Genomic DNA, 22348 nt, shown 5'->3' on the forward strand with positions numbered 1-22348 from the left:
GATCTTGAGCTTGGGAAGGTTGGAGATGGCGGGTCCACCAGGCTCACTCCTAAATGCCAGCCTGGCACACAGCAGATTGCCCCTGAACATTTGGGGACTGAATCAATGAACTGCAGTGTGGAAGGCCTGGAACCTAAAAAGCTCCCGAAGTGAGTGGTCTCTGCGTCCAGGGTAGTTAATGCAGTCAGGGAGATCAGCCATACTGGGTAAGATGCTAAGCAACAACTAAATGCTTAGATAGTAGCTTGGGACGGGAGAAGCTGGTTCTATCACCGGTTGCGTGATGAACTGCTTCAATTCACCCCCTTGGCGAAGGCTTTGCAGGCATTTCCCTCCTGGGTGCTGAGAACTAGGGATGTGAAGCCAAAGAGCTGCTCATGGTCTAGTTCCGGCCACCTCTCTGGGTGTGTTTTCTGAAAAATGAGACTCTGCCTTCCGGGCCTAATCTAGTGGTCAACGAATTCAAGTCTGGGAGGACACTGGAGGGCCACTTCAGTCCTGGGGCTCATTTTATTTCTTCTCTTCATTGTTTCTCCTTTTTTATTTGCTCACGCCCTCCTAGCTTGCATGCCTGTCCCGGCTTCCCGCCCCACGACCTCCCACCGCCTTCCCAGGGCCCCTCTCCCCGTCCCTCCGCTCCGCCCTGATCGAGGAGGCGGGCCCAGATGGGCGACGGACCAATCCGAGCGCCAAGAGGTGCCTCGGCCTCCCGCGAGTCCCGCCCCACGCCGCCATCCGCCAATCACGCCCCGCGGCCGCCCCACCGGGCGGCCCAATCGTGGGCGGGCTGAGCCACCGGCGCCCCGCCCCTCCCGCGCTCGGCAGAGGCTCCGCGGGCGGCCGCACGGGGGTCTCGGCATTCTCCCAGCGGCTCCGCGCAGCGTCTGGCTCGGGAGGCGGCGTCGGGAGCGCGGGCGGCAGCGCTCCTGTTCGTGGGGTGCGGGCCAGAGGCGGCGGGTGAGGCGGGCGCCACCGGCCGGCCGGAAGGGCGCCTCAGCTCCGCCAGGGACCGCGGCGCGGGACCCAGGACCAAAGAGGAGGCGGCGCCCCTGCTGCCTGGAGCCCGGCCGGCTGCCCACCGGGAGGGGGCCGTGGCCGGACGTTCCCGGCCCAGAGCTCCCCGAAGCACCTCCCGGAGAGAGGGGGCCTCCCCGCCCCCCGCAGCGCTCTCGACCGCCCCCTGGGGGTGCCCTCGGCCTCCCGGGACTCACCTGCGCCGCTGCCTGGCACCCAGGTGCGGGGGCGTGGGCGCCACCCCCGGCCGCCAGCGGGGCGGGGGCGGGGCCGCCCTCGGCCCTCAACCCTCAACCGGGCCGCCCGTCGCCTTCAGTCTCACCGGTCCGCCCGCCGCGCCTGGTCGCGCGGCGTGAGCTCTCCGGGGACCGCAGCTCTCGGGATGCTGTCCGCCAGCACGGCCGCTCGCGCGCCGCCCGCCATCCCTGCCCTTGACTCCTGGACCATGCCCCAATGTTTACATGGCCGGTGAAGCCCCCGGCCACTCGGAACCCGTCCAAGCCCCAGCTCCCTGAGGGTGAAGCCTGCCGGCCTGCGAACTGGACTGGTCGTTCGGACCCGGGGCTTCCGGACTCAGCTCCCCATCAGCTCTGCTGCCTCAACCACCATCTGGGCGGGATCCGGCTCCGGTGTTTTGAGGAGGGGGTGTGGTGGTAGGGAAAAGAACCCTGGGGATTTCTGGTTCCCTTTTTTTTTTTTTTTTTTTTTGGCCTTCGGGGCTTCAGACTCAGGGAACTCGCTCATGGCTTTCTTGATGAAGAAGAAGAAATTCAAATTCCAAACCACTTTCACCCTGGAGGAGCTGACTGCAGTCCCCTTCGTGAATGGGGTTCTCTTCTGCAAGGTCCGGCTGCTGGATGGCGGGGACTTTGTCAGTTTGTCATCAAGGTAGGAGCTGGGGCAGTCTTGCCTGCATGCGGGGTGGGCGCAAAGAGGGGTGCAAAGCGGGGTTTGAGGAGCTAAATCTAGCCACTTGGCAGGTGTGGAAGTGCCCCTTGGGGCCCACAGGAGTCCTGGAGATTATGCGTGTCTGGGGCAGATTTGCACAAGGCAGGACTGAGTGATCTGGGAGGTCTGGGCCTGAGGGACTGGCAGGGTGCAGGGCACCCACCTGCAGGTGACCAGATGGATACCTGGTTGGGGGGGGGGTGTCTGTTCTTTGAGCCCCCGCTCGGGGCCTTGCACACATACAGCCCACAGTAGGCCCATTCTGCAGACTTGCAGGCAGAGCCCAGCGGAGTTTGGCCTTGAAGGGCTGAGAAGGGGAGAGTATTCCAGGGCATCTTGCACCCAGCTGGCCGCTCAGGCTGTCATATGATTTAGAGCCCTTGCCAGCCACAGGTTCCCTGGCACTCCCTGACGCCCGGGAAGGTCCGGCCCCCGGGCACTCCGTGTCTGGCTGGAGGGTGGGGGCTGGATTTTGACCCGCCCAGCCCCCTCCGAGTGACCGTCCTCTTCTGGCTGGAGCTGGACTGCTTTGCATTGCAAATGCCCTTGTCACGGAGGCTGCTGCCCTCGCTGAAAGAAAGAAGCTCGGTCAAGTTTAGTTTTGTGTTCTTCCCAATCCTGCAGTCCCAGCTGCCCAGCTTGTTGCTGAGAGTGGCCCGAGTTCCCAAGCTGTGCCCACTGCCCGGCACCCCCCCGCTCCGTGGGTCACATCGTCCTGGAGTGTGACAGATGGGAGTTGGAGTCTCAGCTCGGCCACTTTCTGGGCCCAGTTACAGGTCTCTCGGTCCCAGTTGTGGAGAAGTTTCAGCAGAGAGAACGTGGTCCAGGGCCTGTGATTCATTGGCTGGGCTGCCCCTTCGCTCCTCAGGCCTCCTTGTGAGCACAATTAGCTGGGGCTGCCCCATAGTTGTGAGATGGGGTTGCCTGTTACAGGTGGAGAAACTGAGGCCCCAAAAAGAGGAAGTAAGTGGTCTGCCAGGGACCCCACAGGAGGCAGTTGTCGACTAAACTCGGCCTGTTTGGAGACTTATTGGATGAATCTGGTGGTCCAATGTTCCGCTGGGAGGAGAGAGAGGAGGCCTATAGCCTAACCCAGATTTAGGAACCTCCGGTGTGGAACGGGGCGGAGCGCGCCTTCTCTGTGCACTTGGGCCTGGTCGCTGGGGCTGGGAGCTGCTTATCTGAGGAATTCAGACAAGGGCTGCCCTTTGCTGTGGGGGTGGGAGCCTGTGATCCCGCCGGCCACACACACAGCAGCCCAACCTTTCTGGTAAAGAGAATGCTCAGAGCTGGGGCCTGGGGTGTCGGCCCCTCACTGGCTGGGTGACCTAGGGCAAGCTACCTAACCTCTCTGATTCCAGAGACCAGCAAGTTAAGTTATTGGTCCTTTGTACCCTATTTTACTAGTACCTCTCACTTAACCCTTTGATTATGCCATGGAGCAGAGTGGAGGTTGGTTGGTGGGGGGTGCCCTGTAAGATTATTCCCATTTTATAGAGGTGGAAACTGAGGCTCGGAGAAGGAGTAATTTGCCTGTGTTATGGCAGCAGAGGCCAGATTCAAACTCAGGATGCGCTTTTAGCCACTACCGTGTTCTACCTTTGCGCCTTAAGTTTCTTTTTCTGTGAAATGGGAGGTCATACCCACTACTACAGTTGTGACGGGGAATGGATAATGTATGTGCCACGTCTGGCCAGGCAAATCGTTGCAGCCGCTGCGTTACTATGGTAGAGGGGTCCAGACCCCAGGCCCCTCCTCCATCTTGGGGGTACCAGCTGGAGTCAGCAGTGGGGGCTCTCATCTGAGCTGAGGGTTGCGGGCACAGTCTTGGATTCTACTGAGAAGTCAGTATTCAGCCCCAGGCTAAAGTCTCAGCTGGGCTTCCCAGGCCCTGGGGCCCCTGCCACCCTACCTGTCAGCCTTTCCATTGCCCCAAACCTGCCCCCTCATGCGGGAAAGTCTGAAAAATTCCAGATCTCAGCCTGCAGCATCTGGATTTCTCCTCTCTCTCCCCTTCTTCCCTCTTGGCCACGGGCCATGGATTCCCTAAACCCGGCTGAGTCTCGACAGCCTTTGCCAACCCTCACCCTGGATGAAAGCTGAGTGGGATGAGGAGGGAAGAGCTGGCACTGAACCCCATACAGCTAGGCACGAAGTGGGCTCTGGGTACCTGTTCGCTGCTGGGCAGGTGTGGCTGGAGGGAACAGACATGTTGGGACCTGAGGCTGCTTAGAGGCGCTTTGGCGTTTTCTCAGGAGATGAGGGCTCCTAGGTTCCTACCTCATCCACTCCCCTTCCACTCACCCTGGTCTGCAGCCTGGGAGCCCCTCCTCACAGCGCCCCTCACTCTGCCCAGAGGGCCAAAGCCCCATTGTTTTGGAGTTGGGGTGGGGTCAGGGGTATGAGACCTGCTTAGGTGGTCGGTGTACTGCCCCAACCTCAGGGATCCCTGATGTGGTCCAGAAAGCAGGGGTAGTGGCAGCATGGGAGGTGTCTGAGTGAAGCAGGCCTGAGGCCCCACTCCTGCAGCAACCACACTTCTAGCTTAGAGTGTTTCCCTGTGTGTTGGGTGCCATGGCAACAGCCGGGTACACAGCTCCAGCCTGACCCAATTTGAGCAGGTAGAACAGGTGGTTCATTGCACTGTTTCCCCAGCCTCACCTCTCTGAGGCCTCCTTACGAACCGTGATCCTCATGGTTACCAGGTTCTGTGCTGCGTGCCACGCCGAGTGTTTCTGCACACAGAGTGTCTGTTAATCCTCTCGGCCATCCGGAGGCGTCACCTGGCTAGAAATGCAATTGCAAAAATAACCATTTTATCATTAGGGTTTAAGCTACCTTCGATTGGGCACTGTGAGACGTCAGGGACCCACTAAACACCTAGAATGTGTGATCTGCTGAGTCCTTAAACCCCACCCGTGAGCTGATGAGGAAATTGGGATCAAGAGACCTAAAGTGGTATACCCGCATCACCTCGCTGGGGCCTGGCAGAGCTGTGATCTAGACTTGGTGGCGGAGGGCCAGAAGCAGCTGCAGGCCCGTGTGATGTCCCCAGACCTTGGAAGGAGGTTCTTTCCCGTGGGCTGGGTGCAACAGGGAAATCCAGATTGGGATCGCTTCGAGGCACTGGGCTCGATCTAGTGAGATCTGAGGAAAAGGGGCCTCGGGGCTGCAGGTGGGTATGGGGCCGACGTCGTTGCTGTGAACTCAGTGCCAGGTGCGGGCTGGCACTGGGGCACAGTGGGCATTTGCCGAGGTCTCTGCCCAGAGGCCTTCTAAGCAGATGCATCCGAATGGCATCTGGGAGGCTTTCCCAGGGGTCCCAGGAGGGACGCATCCCAGCCAAGACTTGTGAGCCGGGAAGCCGCGGGCCAGGTCGTGGTCTCCCCAGGGCAGGCCAGGCGCAGGCTTCCAGCCTTGAGCCAATCTGTCTTTCAGGCTGGAGGAATCCCAAACATCCTGAGAGGTCTGTGCGCCCGGCTGGCACCGGGCCTGCGGCCTGCCCCGTGCACGTGTCTGGTGGTGGGAGGGAACGAGAGGGAGGCGCGGATCTACCGGACAGCAAGGCCTCTGTGGAGGGGACAGGCAGAGCGAGCCTCCTGGGCCAGTGAAGTTACTACTCGTTCAGGGTCATCTCGTAGGAGGAGCTCATGGCACACTCTGGTTGGCCCTGACCTCTTCCCGGGTGCCTCAGAGCCCCTCTTTGCATGAAGGGGCAGGCTGGGCCAGGGAGAGACCAGGGGCTCTTCCTGCTCTGGACCTGGTGCCAGGCTGTCTACAAACAGACACGTGACTTGGGTGGGCTCCCACCCTGTACTTTCTTCTGTGACCGCTTTCAGTTTTCAGTGATTTCTTCAGTGGGGTTTTCACCGGGGCAACCTTTTGAAAGGGGGCACGCCTGCTCACAAGACGGACGCTGCCTTCCTTCCGCGGGCCTGGCCATGAGCAGGCCGGGATGGAAGCCCTCTGAGGATTGCTTGGCATTTGGAGAGGTCTGAAGAAGAGTCTTGGACAGGTCAGCTCTGCAGCTGGAGGCCGCGGGCCCGGGGAAGCCAGGCCTTTTACACATACACCTCAGGCTTGGTGGGGCCTCGCCCTTCCTCCATGGAAAAGGCTGCAGACGCCTCTCGAACCTGCTGGCCCACACGGCAGGCTCTCCCGCACATCTTGGTCTGGAGATGGACTCACGGTTCTGTCTCTTGGGCCCAAGGGAACAGGGATGTGGGGGTGCAATGGGACCCCGAGGTAGGCGGGGCCACCACTTCCTTTCACAGACCGGGCAGGGAGGGCAGAGGAGGAGGCCGGCAGGCCCGGGTCCCTACTCCACATTTACTGAGCACCCTCTTGGACCCGGGCTTCAAGAAGTGACCGGGAGCAGAGAGCCCGGCTCCCGGGGGGTTCCCCATGGCAGGGGCGTGGGGGACAGTGCGTCTGCGGGCCTCACAGACTTCACAGCCAGGCACACCTGGGAAGGGTCCTCCCAGGACCAACTCGGGAAGCCTTTCTATTCGGTCATCTGTCTGCTTGACAGATGTCGACTGGGCACCCACCCCAGGCTGGACATGGTCCTTGCCCTCATGGAGCTTATGCTGGGGTTTTGTTGCCCTGTACAGGGGTCTAACAGGTTTTGACAGCATAAAAAGGAAAAAAAATCTTTTAAATCAGTGCATCTGGTGACCGTGTCACGTGACAGCGTCTGGCCCAAGCTGCCTCTTCCGTGGGCTGCCTGCTCTGGGCTCCTCCTGACCCCTCCTCACACCCTTGGGTCCCTGGTGGTGATCTGCCTGGTCCCCAGGGCCCCTGTGGGAGGCCTTCAATGGGCAAGCTGGGGCCTGAGGAGGCGGGCACTGGTAGTGAGACGTCTTGCTGGCACCCGGGTAGTGGCTTCAGGCCAGTTGTGGGCTCCCCTGGGGTCAGACTGCGGCTGGTGCGCTTGATGAGGCCTGAAGCCGTCCAGCCTGTTGCCTGGCCTTGGTGTCTGCTCCCGGGGCCCGGCCTCTGCCGCCAGCTGGCCGCACCATTGGCAGGTGCCACCCTGGCAACCCCGGCCACATGCCTGCCTGCCAGCCTGGCAGTGGCAGAGCCCTGACCTGAGGTGATAGGGCCCCATGGAGCCGGGGCTGTTCCCCGAGGCCTGTGCCTCACATGGAGCTCAGTTCTGGGAAGCTCTCTGGCCCGGGATTTGCAGCAGTGTCCACACCGTGTGTCTGAGGGCCTGGAGAGGCTTTAAACTCTGCTTGCTCAGTACTTGGAAGTCCTGACTTGCATTCTGGAAGCCCTGTCTGGGCTGCTGGCGTATCTGCCCATGGATCCTGGGAGCTTGGGGACTTGTTGTGTGCAGTCTGGTGACCCTGCAGTCGCTAGCCTGCTGCTGAAATGAGCAGTATATCACCCATGGCAACCAATATAGATTTATCCTCATCTCATCGCACAGCCCCGGAAGGTCTGAGCAGGGGAGAGATGTCAGATTCACTTAGAACGAGGCCTGGAAGTGATGTGGGCCGCGGACAACGGCTTTCACTCTTCATTATCCACCTGGCCTGGCAAGTGCTAGGGCTTCTGGGGACACCAGACCTGCCCCCAGGGCCTCAGTGTGCTCTGTGACCCCAGGGCTGTCCCCCTGCCCCCAGGCCTTCCAGCTCTCCATGAGGTCGCACACTGTGCCGTTGGTGGCCTTGGTGAGGCCTAAAGTCACCCAGCCCGTGGCCCGGCCTTGGTGTCTGCTTGGGGCAGTCGTTGCAAACCCTCAGCCTCTGCTCTGAGCTGCTTTTGGTGCCCAGGCTTGGAATAGACAGTTCTCAGATGCAGGCCTGGAACCATCGGCCCCTCCATCTGCCCAAATGTCAGTGGGGAGTGGCCAGCCTACGGTTGGGAGAAAGGTGCCCTGCTGGAGGACGCACTGCCTGTTTGGTCCGGCTGGAGGCTTGTCCCCCCAACAGGCCCGGGGAGGACATACCCGTCCTCCTCTGCTTCTTGTCGCCTGTTCGACCCTGGGCATGGGCCTCAGCCCCCCAGCCTCAGGAGCTGCCCGCAGTGTTCTTGGGAGGACGCGGTGAGATAATGACCATCAGAGGTCCAGCTCCTCCCCAGCTGAGTCAAGGCGGTGGGCTGGATGGAGCCACCTTCAGTTGTCCCTCTGGCCGGGGAACTGCCCCAGGGGCCAGGACTGCCTGGGGTGCTGTCTCCGTCTCAGGATTCTAGGGATGGTGTGGGGAAGAGTTCCTTCCGGAGGGCCGGGAGCAGGTGGGCTCCCAAGTGTCTAAGAAGCTGGGCCTCACACTGGAATTCAGGGTCCCCAGTGTGGGGTCTCTGCACTTTCTCGCCTTTGCTGGCTTGAACCTGCTCTGTCTTGCGGGGCTTGGCTCCAAGCCAGGGAGAGCTGGAGTGCTCCCCTGGGTTGGGCTGGGCTAGTGGGGTGTGGGGGCTTCTCCACAGGAAGTGCAGAAGGAGGGAGGGGGCCTTCCGCACAGTCAGTTGTGTGACCCTCGCTGGGAGACAGAAGATTGCTCCCCGCCCGAAGTAGAGGGCAGACTCTGTCGGGGCCGGGGGAGCAGGGGGCGATGCCAAGGTCCCTGGGAGGCCCCCGGACTGCCTGACTTCACCCCACCTTACTCCTCTAGCTGTTTGCTTCTGCAGCTGCCCTGTCCTCAGACTCCATTTCCCGCTTTACGTGGCCAAACTCCTGCTCAGCCCAAGAGCGCCTTCCCCTGCAAGGCCTTCCCTGGCCCCACTTTTGGCCTTGTGCACCCTGGTGGACCATGCCTCTTAGCTCCAGCCCCAGACTTGGCGTGGCCTCTGTTGCATTTTAGTCCTGGGGCCTTGTGCCAAGGGCAGGCACTGGCGTGGGCCTGGGACGTTTCTCCCTTGGCCCTGAACCAGTGTGGGCACTGATGGTGATGGACCAAGTGCCAGTCACCGCCAGCTGCCTGAACCCAGGCCCTCCCCACCCTGGTGCCAGGGGTATCAGCATGTGTCAGGAGCAGCCCTCGCCGCCTACCGGGCAGCTGGGCACTGCCTTGGGGCTCAGAGGCTGCAATTGAGAGGCAGCTGGGGGCACCGGTGGGTTGTGTTGGGTGTGGAGACGGGGGCTGCTCCTCGCGGGGTGGGGAGGAGGTAGAGGCTGGTCCCTGCCCCAGCGTCTGCCCTTGGACCTTGGCAACTACCCTCTGACTCTGTAACCACAGCCAACAGCCTTGTCCGCCTTGTCTGCTCTGGGCTTCCTCATCCATCCAGCAGGGCAGAGGGTGCTCAGGAAGGGGGTAGGAGGGCTTTCTAGATCAGGGCTTACCTGCCTAGCACAGGGCCAGGCACGGGGCAGCTGAAACCAGACTAAACCTGCCAAGAGGGTTGGCGGTGCATGCCTGGCGCCTGGGAGGCCGCCGGGGAAGGCAGAAGTCTGGATCCTTCTCGCACGCAAAGGCACCCTTACCTCCCACCACTTCCTCTGCGAGAGCACCCCCACCCCCAGTCCCCCAGGACGAGTTCCTGAGCACCTTCTGGGTGTGGGGGGGCCCGTGCTGCCTCCTGGGGTTACTGCCCTGCCCCCCTGCTGTGTCCCGCCCCAGGCAGAATGCTGGGCTTGGGAGTTTGGGGAGCCATGGGCAAGGGGCCATGAAAAGACGTGAATCAGAGCTGTATTGTAGAACCCCCAGGGGCAGCCATGGGCTTGATCGCTTGGGACTCCAGGTGGCAGGAGGTGAGGCGGCATCAGCTGATAGGAGCGGTTTCCCACCTCTGTCATCATGGAATGATTAAAAACCAAACTCCCAGCCAGCCACGCAGCAGCCGTTGCCACTCACAACAAGTATAGTGCGGCAAACAACACTGAGGGAAGGAAGCCAGACCCAAGAGCATGCCGTGCCGGGCCAGTTATATAAAGTTCAAAAGCATTCTGATTAAAGCCACCCATCCTGATAGGAGTCAGGATAATGCTGGCTTGGGTTGTAGGGGGGAGGTCGTGTCTGGAGAAGACTTCTGGGACCTGTGAGGTCCTGCTTCTTAGGTGGCTGGTTCCTCAGGATTGCTGTGAGAGCCTGCCAGCTGTGCCCCGGCGTGTGCACGTGTCTGTGTTGAGAAGCGGCCTGGGCATGCCCACCCTTTTGATCAGGCCGGGCACCTGTGAGCCTGGTGGGGGGGCTGGGGGGGATCCTCTGGTCTTTCCAGGGTCTTTTTGGCTGGGCGGCCTGAACCATCCCTGCCCGAGCCCAATAAGCATCAGTTATGAGCCATAACTCCTCCTGGCAGCTGCCAACAGTCTTCTCTGGCTGGGGATTTTTCCTTCCGCCTCTTGAAACCCTGGCAGGGTCGGCTGGGTGTGGGCCTTGGCGGTTCAGATGGAGGGTGGGCTCCCAAGGCTGCCAGACCACCGGATCTCTCTGAGCCTTGCTTTCCTCTTCTGTGAAATGGGGCGATGAGCTCCTTCCTGGTGCTTGGATTAAGTGGGTCATCCACCCTCCCCTGTCCCCATTACGTACGCAGCAGAAACCCTGGCACCGAGTCAGGGCCCTGGAAAGGCTGGCAGTGGTGGCTGTCAGTCCAGGGCTGTTATTGGAGGGGATCCAGGGGTGGGAGCAGGAAGGAAGGGTTCACCTTGCTCCCTCTCTCCCCTTAATTGTTTCTCTTTCTCTCTTCCTGTGCTTCACCCCCTTCAGCAAACATTTGCGATTAGAGCCAGGCTCCTGCCCTGGGCACTGGGCCCAGCAGTGGCGGAGACAGCCATGGCCCCTGACCCAGCGCCCCTGAGCTAGGGGAGGACCATTGGATACATCAGCTCTCCCGGAAGTGCTGAGCACGGGGCGAGAGGGGTGGCATCAGCCACTCCCGCCCGCTCTGGCCCTGACCCTTGTCTTCTCTGGGGGTGGGTCTTTGACTGGGTATTGCCCCTGCATGCAAGAGGAGGCCTGACCCAGGGACCAGGAGCAGTGGGACCACCTGGGGGCAGATCCAGAGGTGGTGATGACCTCTCACTCCTCGAAGACCACCGAAAGCTAGAGTACATGTCCTGACCACAGCTGGAGGCCACTTTCCTGGAGGTGGAAATCTCAGCGCAAGAAGGGTCTAGGGCTCCTTATTGGGAGCCGGACTGTGGATGTCACTGATCTAGTCATCAGAGACCTACTGAGTGCTCCCTGCGCCAGGTGCCATCCTTAGGATGTGAGAAGCATCAGTGAGTGAAACAGAGGCCCTGCCTCCAAGACGCCTGCACTCTGAGATATAGAAGCTTCCTTCCGTTTTCTTTCTTTTTTTTTTGATCACAGTGTGCAGCATGTGGGATCTTAGTTCCCTGAGCAGGGATTGAACCCGTGTCCCCTGCGTTGGAAGTGTAGGGTCTTGACCACTGGGACTACCAGGGAAGTCCTTCGTTTTCACCATACGTAGACCCAGAAGGGGAAGTAATGTGTCTGTAGTAGTTTTGAGGAGGGTGCTTTCAGGAAAGGCTCTGGGGCTGGGTAGAGGCTCAGAGGACAGGGACATCCCTGTGATTCACTCGAGTCCAGCTCTTCACGGAACTGAACTCCAGAGTTGGGGATTCCTCCCTCCTGTTTCTTCCCTTCCGTGGGTGACTCAGTCTCCACCCAGGTGTGAGTCAGCCAGGAGCGGCCTGAGCATGCCTGGGCTACCTGCCAGTCCGCCTTCCGGGATGTCCAAGCCAGGTTCAAAGTCTGGGGAAATGTCCCGGAGCATACATGTCCTGGGGTGGGGAAGCAGGGCCTCCATCAGGGGCCCTGCACGCCTGTCTTCTTGTGGACCATCTGTCTCAGTTACTTCTGATGGTAATGGACATGTCCCCTTTTGTGTGTGTGAACTCTGGTGTGTGCCAGGCCCTGCTCTCTCATTCAGCCTCTTAGCAAACCTGTGAGACAGGGCAGTGACTGAGGTCCAGAGAGGTCACGTGTCCAGTGGGGGGGCAGATCCAGGCCTTGGGCCCCAGTCTGTCTGCCTCCTGCACCCTTGTCTTGTGAACGGTCCTGCTGGGGATCTCAGGGGCTCAGGAAGGGAACCCCCACCACCACCGCCCACATATAGCTGACCCTTTCAGTCAGTTCAGTTCAGTTGTTCAGTAGTGTCCGACTCTTTGCGACCCCATGAATCATAGCACACCAGGCCTCCCTGTCCATCACCAACTCCTGGAGTTCAGTCAAACTCATGTCCATTGAGTCAGTGATGCCATCCAGCCATCTCATCCTCTGTCGTCCCCTTCTCCTCCTGCCCCCAGTCCCTCCCAGCATCAGAGTCTTTTCCAGTGAGTCAACTCTTCGTGTGAGGTGGCCAAAGTATTAGAGTTTCAGCTTCAGCATCAGTCCTTCCAATGAACACCCAGGACTGATATCCTTTAGGATGTACTGGTTGCATCTCCTTGCAGTCCAAGGGACTCTCAAGAGCCTTCTCCAACACCACAGTTCAAAAGCATCAATTCTTCGGCGCTCAGCTTTCTTCACAGTCCAACTCTCACATCCATACATGACCACAGGAAAAACCATAGCCTTGACTAGACAGACCTTTGTTGGCAAAGTAATATCTCTGCTTTTCAATATGCTATCTAGGTTGGTCATAACTTTCCTTTAAAGGAGTAAGCGTCTTTTAATTTCATGGCTGCAGTCACCATCTGCAGTGAATTTGGAGCCCCCAAAAATAAAGTCTGACACTGTTTCCACTGTTTCCCCATCTATTTCCTATGAAATGATGGGACCAGATGCCACGATCTTCGTTTTCTGAATGTTGAGCTTTAAGCCAACTTTTTCACTCTCCTCTTTCACTTTCATCAAGAGGCTTTTTAGTTCCTCTTCACTTTCTGCCATAAGGGTGGTGTCATCTGCATATCTGAGGTTATTGATATTTCTCCCGGCAATCTTGATTCCAGCTTGTGCTTCTTCAAGCCCAACGTTTCTCATGATGTACTCTGCATAGAAGTTAAATAAGCTGACCCTTTAGCTCTGTTTTTTTACAGTTGAGGGTTCTGAGGGAGGGAAAGTTGCTACTCTAGCCCAGCTGTGGATTCTTGCTTTGAATTTCGAGGGCCTGGGCCTGGTTTGAGATTCCAAGATGAGACAGCTGTGGGTTCAGACCAGATCTCCCGGCCACACCTGGGGTAGGTAGCTTCTGTGCCTTGAATCTCAGTTTCCCTGCCTGTGATGTGGGGATGATGGTTCCTACCTCCCAGGCTTAGGGTGTGGACTCCAGGAGGTCAGGCAGGGAGAGCTGTCAGTTCAGCGCCCGATAAGTAGGCAGGAAGCTGACATGAACTCCTCCAGGAACATTTCCCCACTCTCCCTTCCACCCTGGATTGACGAGGTTTGGTCCCCAACACCAGCAGGTCTTGCTTAATAGGTTTGGCCCAGGGTCATGCCCCACTGACCATGCATTCTGACCTCGTGTGACCACACCTCCTTTAGGGTAAGACTGGTCTCAAGACTGCCTCTTCTCTAGTATTGAGATTCATGAAGGGTCAGCCCGCAAAGCTCAGGAATGTTGACGATGCTCCTGAGAACAGCTCTTCTGTCTGGGAGCATTTTCCCAGCAATCCTGCATGGCAGGGGATAGGGGTGGGCTCCTGAGGTAGGGCTTGGGGGTGCAGTTCATTCCTCACCTTTTGAGTGACCTGTGGACTCCCTGAGTGTACGTTTGCTCATCTGTGAAGTGGGTGGTGGCTGTGCCTGCAGAGGGTTCATGCTTGAGCAGCCCCTGGCACGAGGCAGAGTACCCCGGAAACGAGCTGGGCTGGGCCACACTTAGTCGGGGGGGCACCTTCACCCAGGTGCCTGTGTTTGGACCATTCCTGGGTCAAAGCCAGCAAGTTTACTTTGGATCCCTTCCAACAGCCTGCTGTCCTCTTGGGCTCTAAGAGCAAGAGGGAGTGGCCTGTTGCGTCTGCTGAGAATCGCATCCCTGCATGTTCACCTGGGAGCTGCCGAGCTGCCTGCAGAGCCTGCCTCCGGGTACGGGCAAGTCTGGAGGGCAAAGCTGGGAGGCAGTGTGCCCGTGTCTGTAAAATGGAGAGGCCAGCACCTGCCCACTTTGTTTTATAAATTGTTTTAATTATTTGGTTGCGTCAGGTCATGTGGGCTTCCCAGTTGGCGTGGATTCGATCCCTGGGTCGGGAAGATCCTCCTGGAGTAGGAAATGGCAACCCAACTCCGGTATTCTGCCTGGAAAACCCCATAAACTGAGGAGCCTGGCGAACTCCAGTCCAGGGTAGCAAAGAATCAGACATGACTGAGCACACACGCACACTGGGTCATGTAGGATCTTTCGTTGTGGTGCTTGGGCTTAGTTGCTCCACAGCATGTGAGATCTTAGTTCCCAGATCAGGGATTGAACCCACATCCCCTGCTTTGCTAGGCGGATTCTTAACCACGGGACCACCAGGGAAGTCTCCACTTTGGGTTTTTTTGATCCAGCTCAAGGTTTCCGGGCTGGTGAGCGGCAGGATTCAAGGCCAGGGGCATCCGCCTGCAGAATCTCTTTCCTCCTGACCCTAATGCTTTCTCACCGCGCCAGAGTGGCCCGACTTCTAGGAACTTCTTGCTGCCTCGTTGCATCCCAGGAGGAGGGGCTGGCCGTGTCAGAACCACAACCAGCTGCTTCCCCCCGCACAAGGCCCTGAATTCCTGGCAGGAGCGAGATGCTGCCTGGCTGCCGCGTGGGCCACGTCACTGGAATGGAGGCTCCACCGCCCTGCAGCCCCTGGACGGCCGCCTTGTCTGCTCCCCCGGGGTGGGCCCCTCCCCAGGCGACTGGACTCGCTGCTCTTCAGGGAAGCAAAGGCAGATGTTGTCGATTTAAATAATTTCCTTATGATTCTCTCGCCTCCCCTGGCCCCAGTCTGGGCTTCAACAGCCGGGAACCTTGATTGCATCACTGCGACCACTTGAAACCAGCCAAGGACAGGAGATCACAGAGCCTGAGTGGCTGGGAGTGCAGGCGGGATGCCGTGACTGCCTGGGGTGGGGGTGGGGGTGGGGGCGAGGGATTCACGTGATGGAGCCTTGCTCTGCTTATCTCTCCTCCTAGGGGCAGAAAGGGAGGGACCAGCCCTCCCAGGAACACAGGAGTACAGTGGGGCCGGGAGCCCGCAGGGTCCCACTCTGTGCTCACTGACGTGCGCTCTCTTAGCCGGGTGCCCAACTCCTGCCTCGGAATTAACCTGGGAGCTTTTCAAAAAGTCCAGTCCAGGGTCTGCAGCAGTGGTTCTCAACCCGGGATGTCTTTGCCTCCAGACAGTTGACAGTATCTGGGGACATATTTGGTTGTCACAGCTGGACTTGTGCTCGTGGTAGGATGCTGCTAAATGTCCTGTGATGCACAGGACACCCCCCCAAAAAACCCCGGAATGGTTTCAAACATCTGCAGCGCTGAAGTGGAGAAATCCTGCCGTGACAGAGTCTAGTTCTGGCGGGGCCCGGGAATCTTGGTTTGTGACAAACCAAAGGTTTTTCAGTGTTGATTCGAGTCTAAGAAGCTCTGTCCTCCCATGCCCCAGCACCCCCACTCGTAGACCGTGACCGTGGTGGAGCCGCTCGGCTCTCTGCTGGGCACAAGACAGACAAATGCTTGCAGCCAGCCTGGGAAGGTGAGGGACTGAGGCTGGGTCAGGCTGGAGCCCTTCTATGGCCCCACCCCCACCCCCACTGAGACCCTCTCAACTTTCCTGTGGTCTGTGCTGTGCCTTCACCCCAGATGGCCCCGATTTGGTCCCTATCTGCAAGGACCCTGTAGATGCGACAGCCTGTGGGCTGTAGCCAGCCTGAGGCCAGGAGGTAGCCCCCATAACACTGACCCCTTGTCAGCTGCTTGATGGAGACTGGGGGCAGTGCTAAGGCTCTGCTGCTGCTACTGCTAAGTCACTTCAGTCCTGTCCGACTCTGTGCGACCCCATAGACGGCAGCCCATCGGGCTCCACCATCCCTGGGATTCTCCAGGCAAGAAAACTGGAGTGGGTTGCCATTTCCTTCTCCAATGCATGAAAGTGAAAAGTGAAAGTGAAGTCGCTCAGTCGTGTCCGACTCTTAGCGACCCCATCAATTGCAGCCTAACAGGCTCCTCCATCCATGGGATTTTCCAAGCAAGAGTACTGCAGTGGGGTGCCATTGCCTTCTCCAGTTAGTTGCCTAGTTGCGTCCAACTCTTTGCAATCCCATAGATGCTAGGCTCCTCCATCCATGGGATTTTTCCAGGCAAGAGTACTGGAGTGAATTGCCATTGCTAAGGCTCTGGGATCTTACATTTTCTGGGCAGTGAGGCTGGTCTGGGCCAGGAGCTAGGGATGTGCCAGTGAGCCACCCTTGGGGAACCACGGAACCCCAACTCTGGGGGTAGGGGGCTCTTGCTGGGAGCCCCATATTTCTCCATCTGAAAGGCTAAGAATGGTGGCTCGCTTCCTGGCCTTTCAGTTGCTGGGAGCCTGGGAAGAAACATTTGCTCCACCCAGGTGTCCACTTTCCTTCCTGCTTTTGAGGGGCAACAGCATGGGGAAGAAGTGAAGGGGTGGCCTTGGGTCAGCCTCTGACCCTGTTCTGTCCCGCCTTGGTTGGGCTTCTTCTGCCCCTCCCTGGATCTCAGTTTCTTCATCTGTGAAATGGGGCCAACACTGGCACATGCCTCCTAGGATTGTGGTCGAAGACCATGCCCGTGTATACAAAACATGTGTCCTGTGGAACAGGCTCAGTGAGAGGGCTGGGTTTTACTGCTGGTTAAAGATGAGCCTGGAGGCAGGAGGACATTCTCGAACAAGAGTCCTGCTCTGTGCAGCTCTTGTTGTGAGCTCCGGGGAGGCAGTGCTGGCCGAGAGATGCCCTGTGCCCCCATCTGTGTGGGGCTGCAAAGGTGGTCGGCTGCCCTTCTCTTGGTCCCTGATACACGGTGGGACGGATGCTAGGATGACATAGTCACCACTCCCCCGCACCCCAGATTGGCAGAACTCTTTGTATCCCCCTTGGGCTGAGCAGAGGAGAAGGGAGCTGGACACAGCCCAGTGGGTCACCAGACAGCCCCACATGGTGGGTGGGATCACCCTTTCATAGATGCAGTCCCGGCTCCCAGTGACGGGCCTCAGGGTCACTCATGCACCTCGCCCTCACCTGCCTGGTCCCGCCCCCCCCGGCCTCCTTCCTTCCAGGTGGTCCTGGGCTCTTCCCACCGCCTGGCCCGTCTCCCTGTGTCTTCGTCCAGCCAGCCCCAGCATTGAAGTCCCAGGTGTGGGGTCACTGCCCCCGACCCAGTCAGGCCCCTGATCTCTGCAGCTCGTTTGCAGCCCTTTCCCTTCCTAGGATGCTGGCAACAGTTGTCAAGTCACTCTTTGTGTAATTGGGCTTTGCTTGTGGCTCAACTGGTAAAGAATCTGTCTGCAGTGCAGGAGACCTGGGTTGGTTGGGAAGATCCCTGGAGAAGGGAAAGGCTGCCCACTCCAGTGTTCTGGCCTGGAGAAGTCCATGGACTCTATGGTCCGTGGGGTTGCAAAGAGTCGGACACGACTGACTTGCACTTGACTTTTGTGTAAGTGTGTCTCCCCACTGAGCTGGGGGCTCCTGAGGGTGTCTGCTCTGGTTGTGTACCCCCTGCCCGCGTGGGCCTGGCACCGAGCTGGCGCCCACAGGGAGGCTTTGTGGATGCGTAAGAGAGGCCCTGGTCAGGATCTGGGGCCAGGGGAGCTCTGAGGGAGACACCAGCCTGGTAGGGTGCTCTGCTCTATTTCAGGACAGCCCAGAAATAGCTGAATTCTGTCACTGCGAGGGCCACCGGCAGGCTGCGGTGGGTGGAGAGGCCTCGCCCTGCCTCTCTGGGGTTTGGACGTCTAATTGTATATCTTAAAGCTAAAAACGAAACTCCCCTGCAAACCCAGTCTCTGTAATTACCTGTCCCTGGCAGCGTGGACTCAAACCCTGAAACCCCAGGCGAGGGAGGTTCGGGGCCATCTTTGTCTCTTACAAGGGGCTGCCCAGTCCTGCCAGGAGGACGAGTGTTGGCCCAGGCCTTGAATCAGGTAGGTGGGCATCAAATCCTTTAGGCTTTTGACCAGCCCTTCTAACCTCACAGGGCTTCCCTGGTGGCTCAGACATGGTAAGGTATCTGCCTGCAATGTAGGAGACCCACGTTCAATCCCTGGGTTGGGAAGATCCCCTGGAGAAGGGAATGGCTACCCACTCCAGTATTCTTGCCTGGGAAATCCCATGGACAGAGGAACCTGGCGGGCTGTAGTCCATGGGGTCACAGAGGTGGACACAACTGAATGACTAACACTTTCACTGTTTTTCTAACCTCAGACACTTTTCTCATTTTTCAATTTCAAGTTCAATTACAGAAACAATTCTCAGAGAGACATGAAGACAGTGGCCCTGCAGTCCCTCACCCCACATTAGCCAGACCCGGCCCGAGCTCCCTCCTTCCTGCAGCCACTGTCCCTTCCTGACCCTTTGCAGGTGGAGCGGGCTGCTCAGTTTGGGAACCCACAGCCTAGGGCTCTCGATGGTGTCCTCTTTGGGTTTGGCTCCGTCATCTTTACATTCCAGTCCTCAGCCCGTTCTAAGCCACGTTAGCAGGGGAAGCAGGGTGGGTGAGAGGATGCACAGTCCTGTGAGTGTGTTATTTTTTTCCTTTTTAAAATTTTTTGACTGCACTGGATCTTAGTCACGGCCCTTAAACTCTTAGTCGCGGCACATGGGATCTAGTTCTCTGACCAGGGATCGAACCCAGGCCCCTGCACTGAGAGTATGGAGTCTTAGCCACCAGACACCAGGGAAGCCTCCCAGCCCTGTGTGTTCTTAATGAGCATCTTCTGGATGATTTTTCGTCATAGAAGCTCACTTGTAATTTTTTCATGCTCTCCCTGTTCCCCCACGTCCTGCTCATCGCACCTGGGGAGTCGGGAATGTGTGCAGAGATCCACATTGCCCGCAGAGGCCCCATCCCCGCCCCCGCCCCTTGGGCCACAGTCCATCGACTCATGGCTGGTGTCAGGCGGTACTCAGCTTTCAGCATCCTGGTTACCTTCAGGGCCCTTGGCAGCCCCGAAGAGGGGCCCTTGCTATTCCTGGGGCCGTGGTGCCTTCTTGGCCCATGGCCTCCCTAAACGTGCCAGGCAGATTCCCACCTCAGGGCCTTTGCACTGACTGTCCCTCATTCCTGGATTCTTCCCTCAGGTGTCTGCATCGTCGTCACTGTCTCACCTCCTTCAGCTTTTTTGCTCAGGTGTCCCCTTCCCATCAACACCTTTCCTGGCCGTCTTGCCCTCAGGCTCCTTCCTCCACAGCACTTCCCACCGTCTGCTGTGTTTTTGCCTCATTTCGTCTGCCTCCTACCTACTGCCAAACTGTAAGCCCCTTGAAGGCAGAATTTTTTTGTTTTGTTCACTGTTTATGTTCTTAGGTCCTTCAGGAGTACCTGACACCTAGTAAGTGCTTCATGAGAGTTTCTTCTTCAGTGAATCAAGCCCTGAGATTTCCTTAAACCTGGCTAAACTCAGCTCCCACCTAGGGCTCCTGGTCCTCTGCTTGGCATCTTAATTCCTGCTTTTTTTTTTTTAATGAATGCCCCCATCCCCACCCTGAGTCTATATTCATCTCCCCCCATTATCCCTGCCTGTGCCTGGGACCCCAGACCACCTGGCTGGGGGTCCTGGCTCCCTCTCTCCAGAGGGCCCTGGAGGCGTCTGCAGGGCTGGGTCCTGGCTGTGCCGTCCCTGGTTCTGGACACAGATGGGCCCCGAGTCAGGACCGAGCTCTGCTCCTCACTGCTCTGTGACTGGGTTTCTCAGCCTTTCTGAGCCTCATTTTCCTCATCTCTGAAGTGGGCCATTGTAACAGCCAGTGCTGAAGAGTTCTGGGCAGCACACAGTAGGCCCTCAGGGAGTGGCTGCTGCTGGGGTGCTTGTTTTATCCTTGCCATGACCTCCCGGGGTGCGCCAGGGCGAGGCCCCGTGCTGCTTCTGTGGGAGTGGCGGGACTTAATAGTGTGTGTTTAGAGCCCTGTGGAAACACGAGGGAGGTGCGGGACTGATCCCGTGAGCCCTGCCCCGGCCCACCTTCCCACAGCGGGAGAGGAAGCCGCCTGTCACCCGAGCCTGGGAGGGGTCCCCGAGGCTTTCTCTGGCCAGGCCTGCGGGAACTACGGTCAGGGAGGCTTCCTGGCCCGGCGTTCCCATGGCAGACTCACAAAAGGGAAGGGAGAGAACGCACAATTCGATACCGGCTTTCATTCCCAGACACTAATCCTGATTCCTCTGGGTGTTTCAACACGCCCGGCACTGTGAGCTTCCTCTTCAGACTGCAGCAGCTGCTGCCACTCCTGGGCTGGCTCAGGCTAGTGGAAGGGCTGGCGGGGGTTGAGGGTCTGCTCTGGCACCCTGGCTGCCCCCTAGCTTTCCCTGCTTTCAGGCTTGGGGCCTCTGCCTGATGGGAAGCGGTCTGGTCTTTGTGCCCCTCCACCCACCTCCTCCGGGCTGCCCTCAGCCCGGAATCCATCGTGGCAAGACCGAGGCACTGTCAGGGGGAAGGCTCAAGCGTTCTCACCACGGTCCAGCATGACCTAACCCTGCTCCCTCCACTGCCTCATCCCCTCTGCTCCCCTCCCCAGTCCCATTCAGCCCCTGAACCCCCACGCCGCTTCTCCAAGTTTGTTTCTACCTCAGGGCCTTTGCACTTGCTGTTCATGCGTCAGGACGGCTTTTCCCCCAGCCTTTGCTCAGCCCACACCCTCACTTCACTGCAGACCTTGATCAGACATCACTGCCACAGGGCTTATACCCCCTGCCCAGAGGAGCAGCTTCCCGCTTCTCATCTCAGTCCAGTACTCCCCACCCACCTTCCCTGTTCTCTGTGCCCCATTTTCCTCTCTACTTGAACTACCATGCTTTTGTTTTGGTTTCGGTAACTTGTTCTTTGAGCTGCAATTCACAAACCACACAGTTCACCCATTTAAAGTTTTTAGTATATTCACAGAGTTGTGGCTGTCACCACAGTCAAGTTTAGACTGTTTTCATCACCCTGAAAAGAAACTCCATACCCATTAGCAGTTATTCCCATTTTTTCCCCCAACTCCCCCATCTGGCGGTCATCAGTCTTTCTGTCTCTTATGAGTCTGCCTCTTCTGGACATTTCTTAGAGACTGAATCATGCAGTGTATGCTCTTTGGGACTGGCTTCTCTCACTAAGCAGAATGTTTTCAAGGGTGGTTCACACTGCAGCGTGTTTAGGCGCTCCTTGGACTGCTGAATAGCCTTCCGCTGTTTGGATGTATCACACTTTATGTATCCATTCACCAGTTGCTGGACATCTGGTTTGCTTTCACTTTTTTGAATAATGCTGCTGTGTACATCTGTGTACAAATTTTCGTATGGACATATGTTTCATTTCTCTTGGCTTTATACCTAGGAGTAGAATTGCTGAGTCATATGGTAATTGTAGTTTAACCACTTGAGGAACTGCCAGACTGTCTTCCAAAGTAGCTGCACCATTTTACACTCCTGCCAGCAGTGCACGAGTGTTCCAGTTTCCCCACATCCTCATCGACACTGGCTGTTACCCACCTTGATTACAGCTGTTCTGGTCAGTGTGAAGTGGTCGCTTGTTAGAGTTTTGACTTGTGTTTCTCTGATAGTTACTGATGTTGAGCATCTTCTCCTGTGTTTATTGGCCATTTGTATATCTTCTTTGGAGAAATGTCTATCTGCCTATTTTTAAATTGGGTTATCTGTCTTTATTTTTGAGTTGTAAGAGCTCTTTATCTACTCAGGTCCTTTATATACATGATTTGCAAATATTTTCTCTTGTTCTGTGGGTGTCTTTGCACTGTTTTGATGGTGTTCTTTGAATCACAGAGTTTTTAAATTTTTGTGAAGTTCGGTATATCTATATTTTTATCTTACTGTTTGCACTTCTGGTGTCATAGCTAAGAAAATGTTGGCTCATCACAGATCATGAAGCATTACCCCTATGTTTTCTTCTAAGAATTTTATAGTTTTTTGCTCTTCAACTTAGGCCTTTGATTCATTTTGAGTTAATTGTTGTACGTGGGGTGAAAAATGGGTCCTACTTCATTCTTTTCAATGTGAATATCAGTTGTCCCAGCAACTTTTGTTAAAAAGGCTATTCTCTCTCCCATTTGTACCTTTGTTAAAATTAATTTACCATAAATGTGAAGATTTATTTCTGGACTCGCAATTCTATTCCTTGAATCTTTGTATCCATCCTTACACCAGAACCACACTTTCTTAATTATTGTAGCTTTGTAGAATTTTTGCAGTCAAGACATGTGAATACTTTACTTATGTTCAAGATTGTTTTGATTATTCTGGTCCCTTGAGTTTCTAAGGTTTAGGATCAACTTTTCAATTTTCGGCGGCAAAGTCATCTGAGATTTTGATAGGGATTGTATTGAATTTTTAGACCAATTT

At 57.2% G+C, this 22348-nt stretch overlaps 1 protein-coding gene across 1 annotated transcript in view; it reads left to right on the plus strand.

Annotated features, from left to right (window-relative positions):
- Positions 1-811: 811 nt before the first annotated feature.
- Positions 812-22348, plus strand: part of EEIG1 (estrogen-induced osteoclastogenesis regulator 1) — a 36823-nt gene continuing 15286 nt past the window's right edge. Inside the window, exon 1 of the mRNA XM_005908454.3 lies at positions 812-1902. Within this exon, the coding sequence (XP_005908516.1) occupies positions 1757-1902 (146 nt within the window). The 5' untranslated portion in view covers positions 812-1756. The remainder of the gene's footprint in view (positions 1903-22348) is intronic.

This window comes from Bos mutus, chromosome 11 (genome assembly GCF_027580195.1).
Source record: "Bos mutus isolate GX-2022 chromosome 11, NWIPB_WYAK_1.1, whole genome shotgun sequence".
Taxonomy (NCBI): Eukaryota; Metazoa; Chordata; class Mammalia; order Artiodactyla; family Bovidae; genus Bos; species Bos mutus.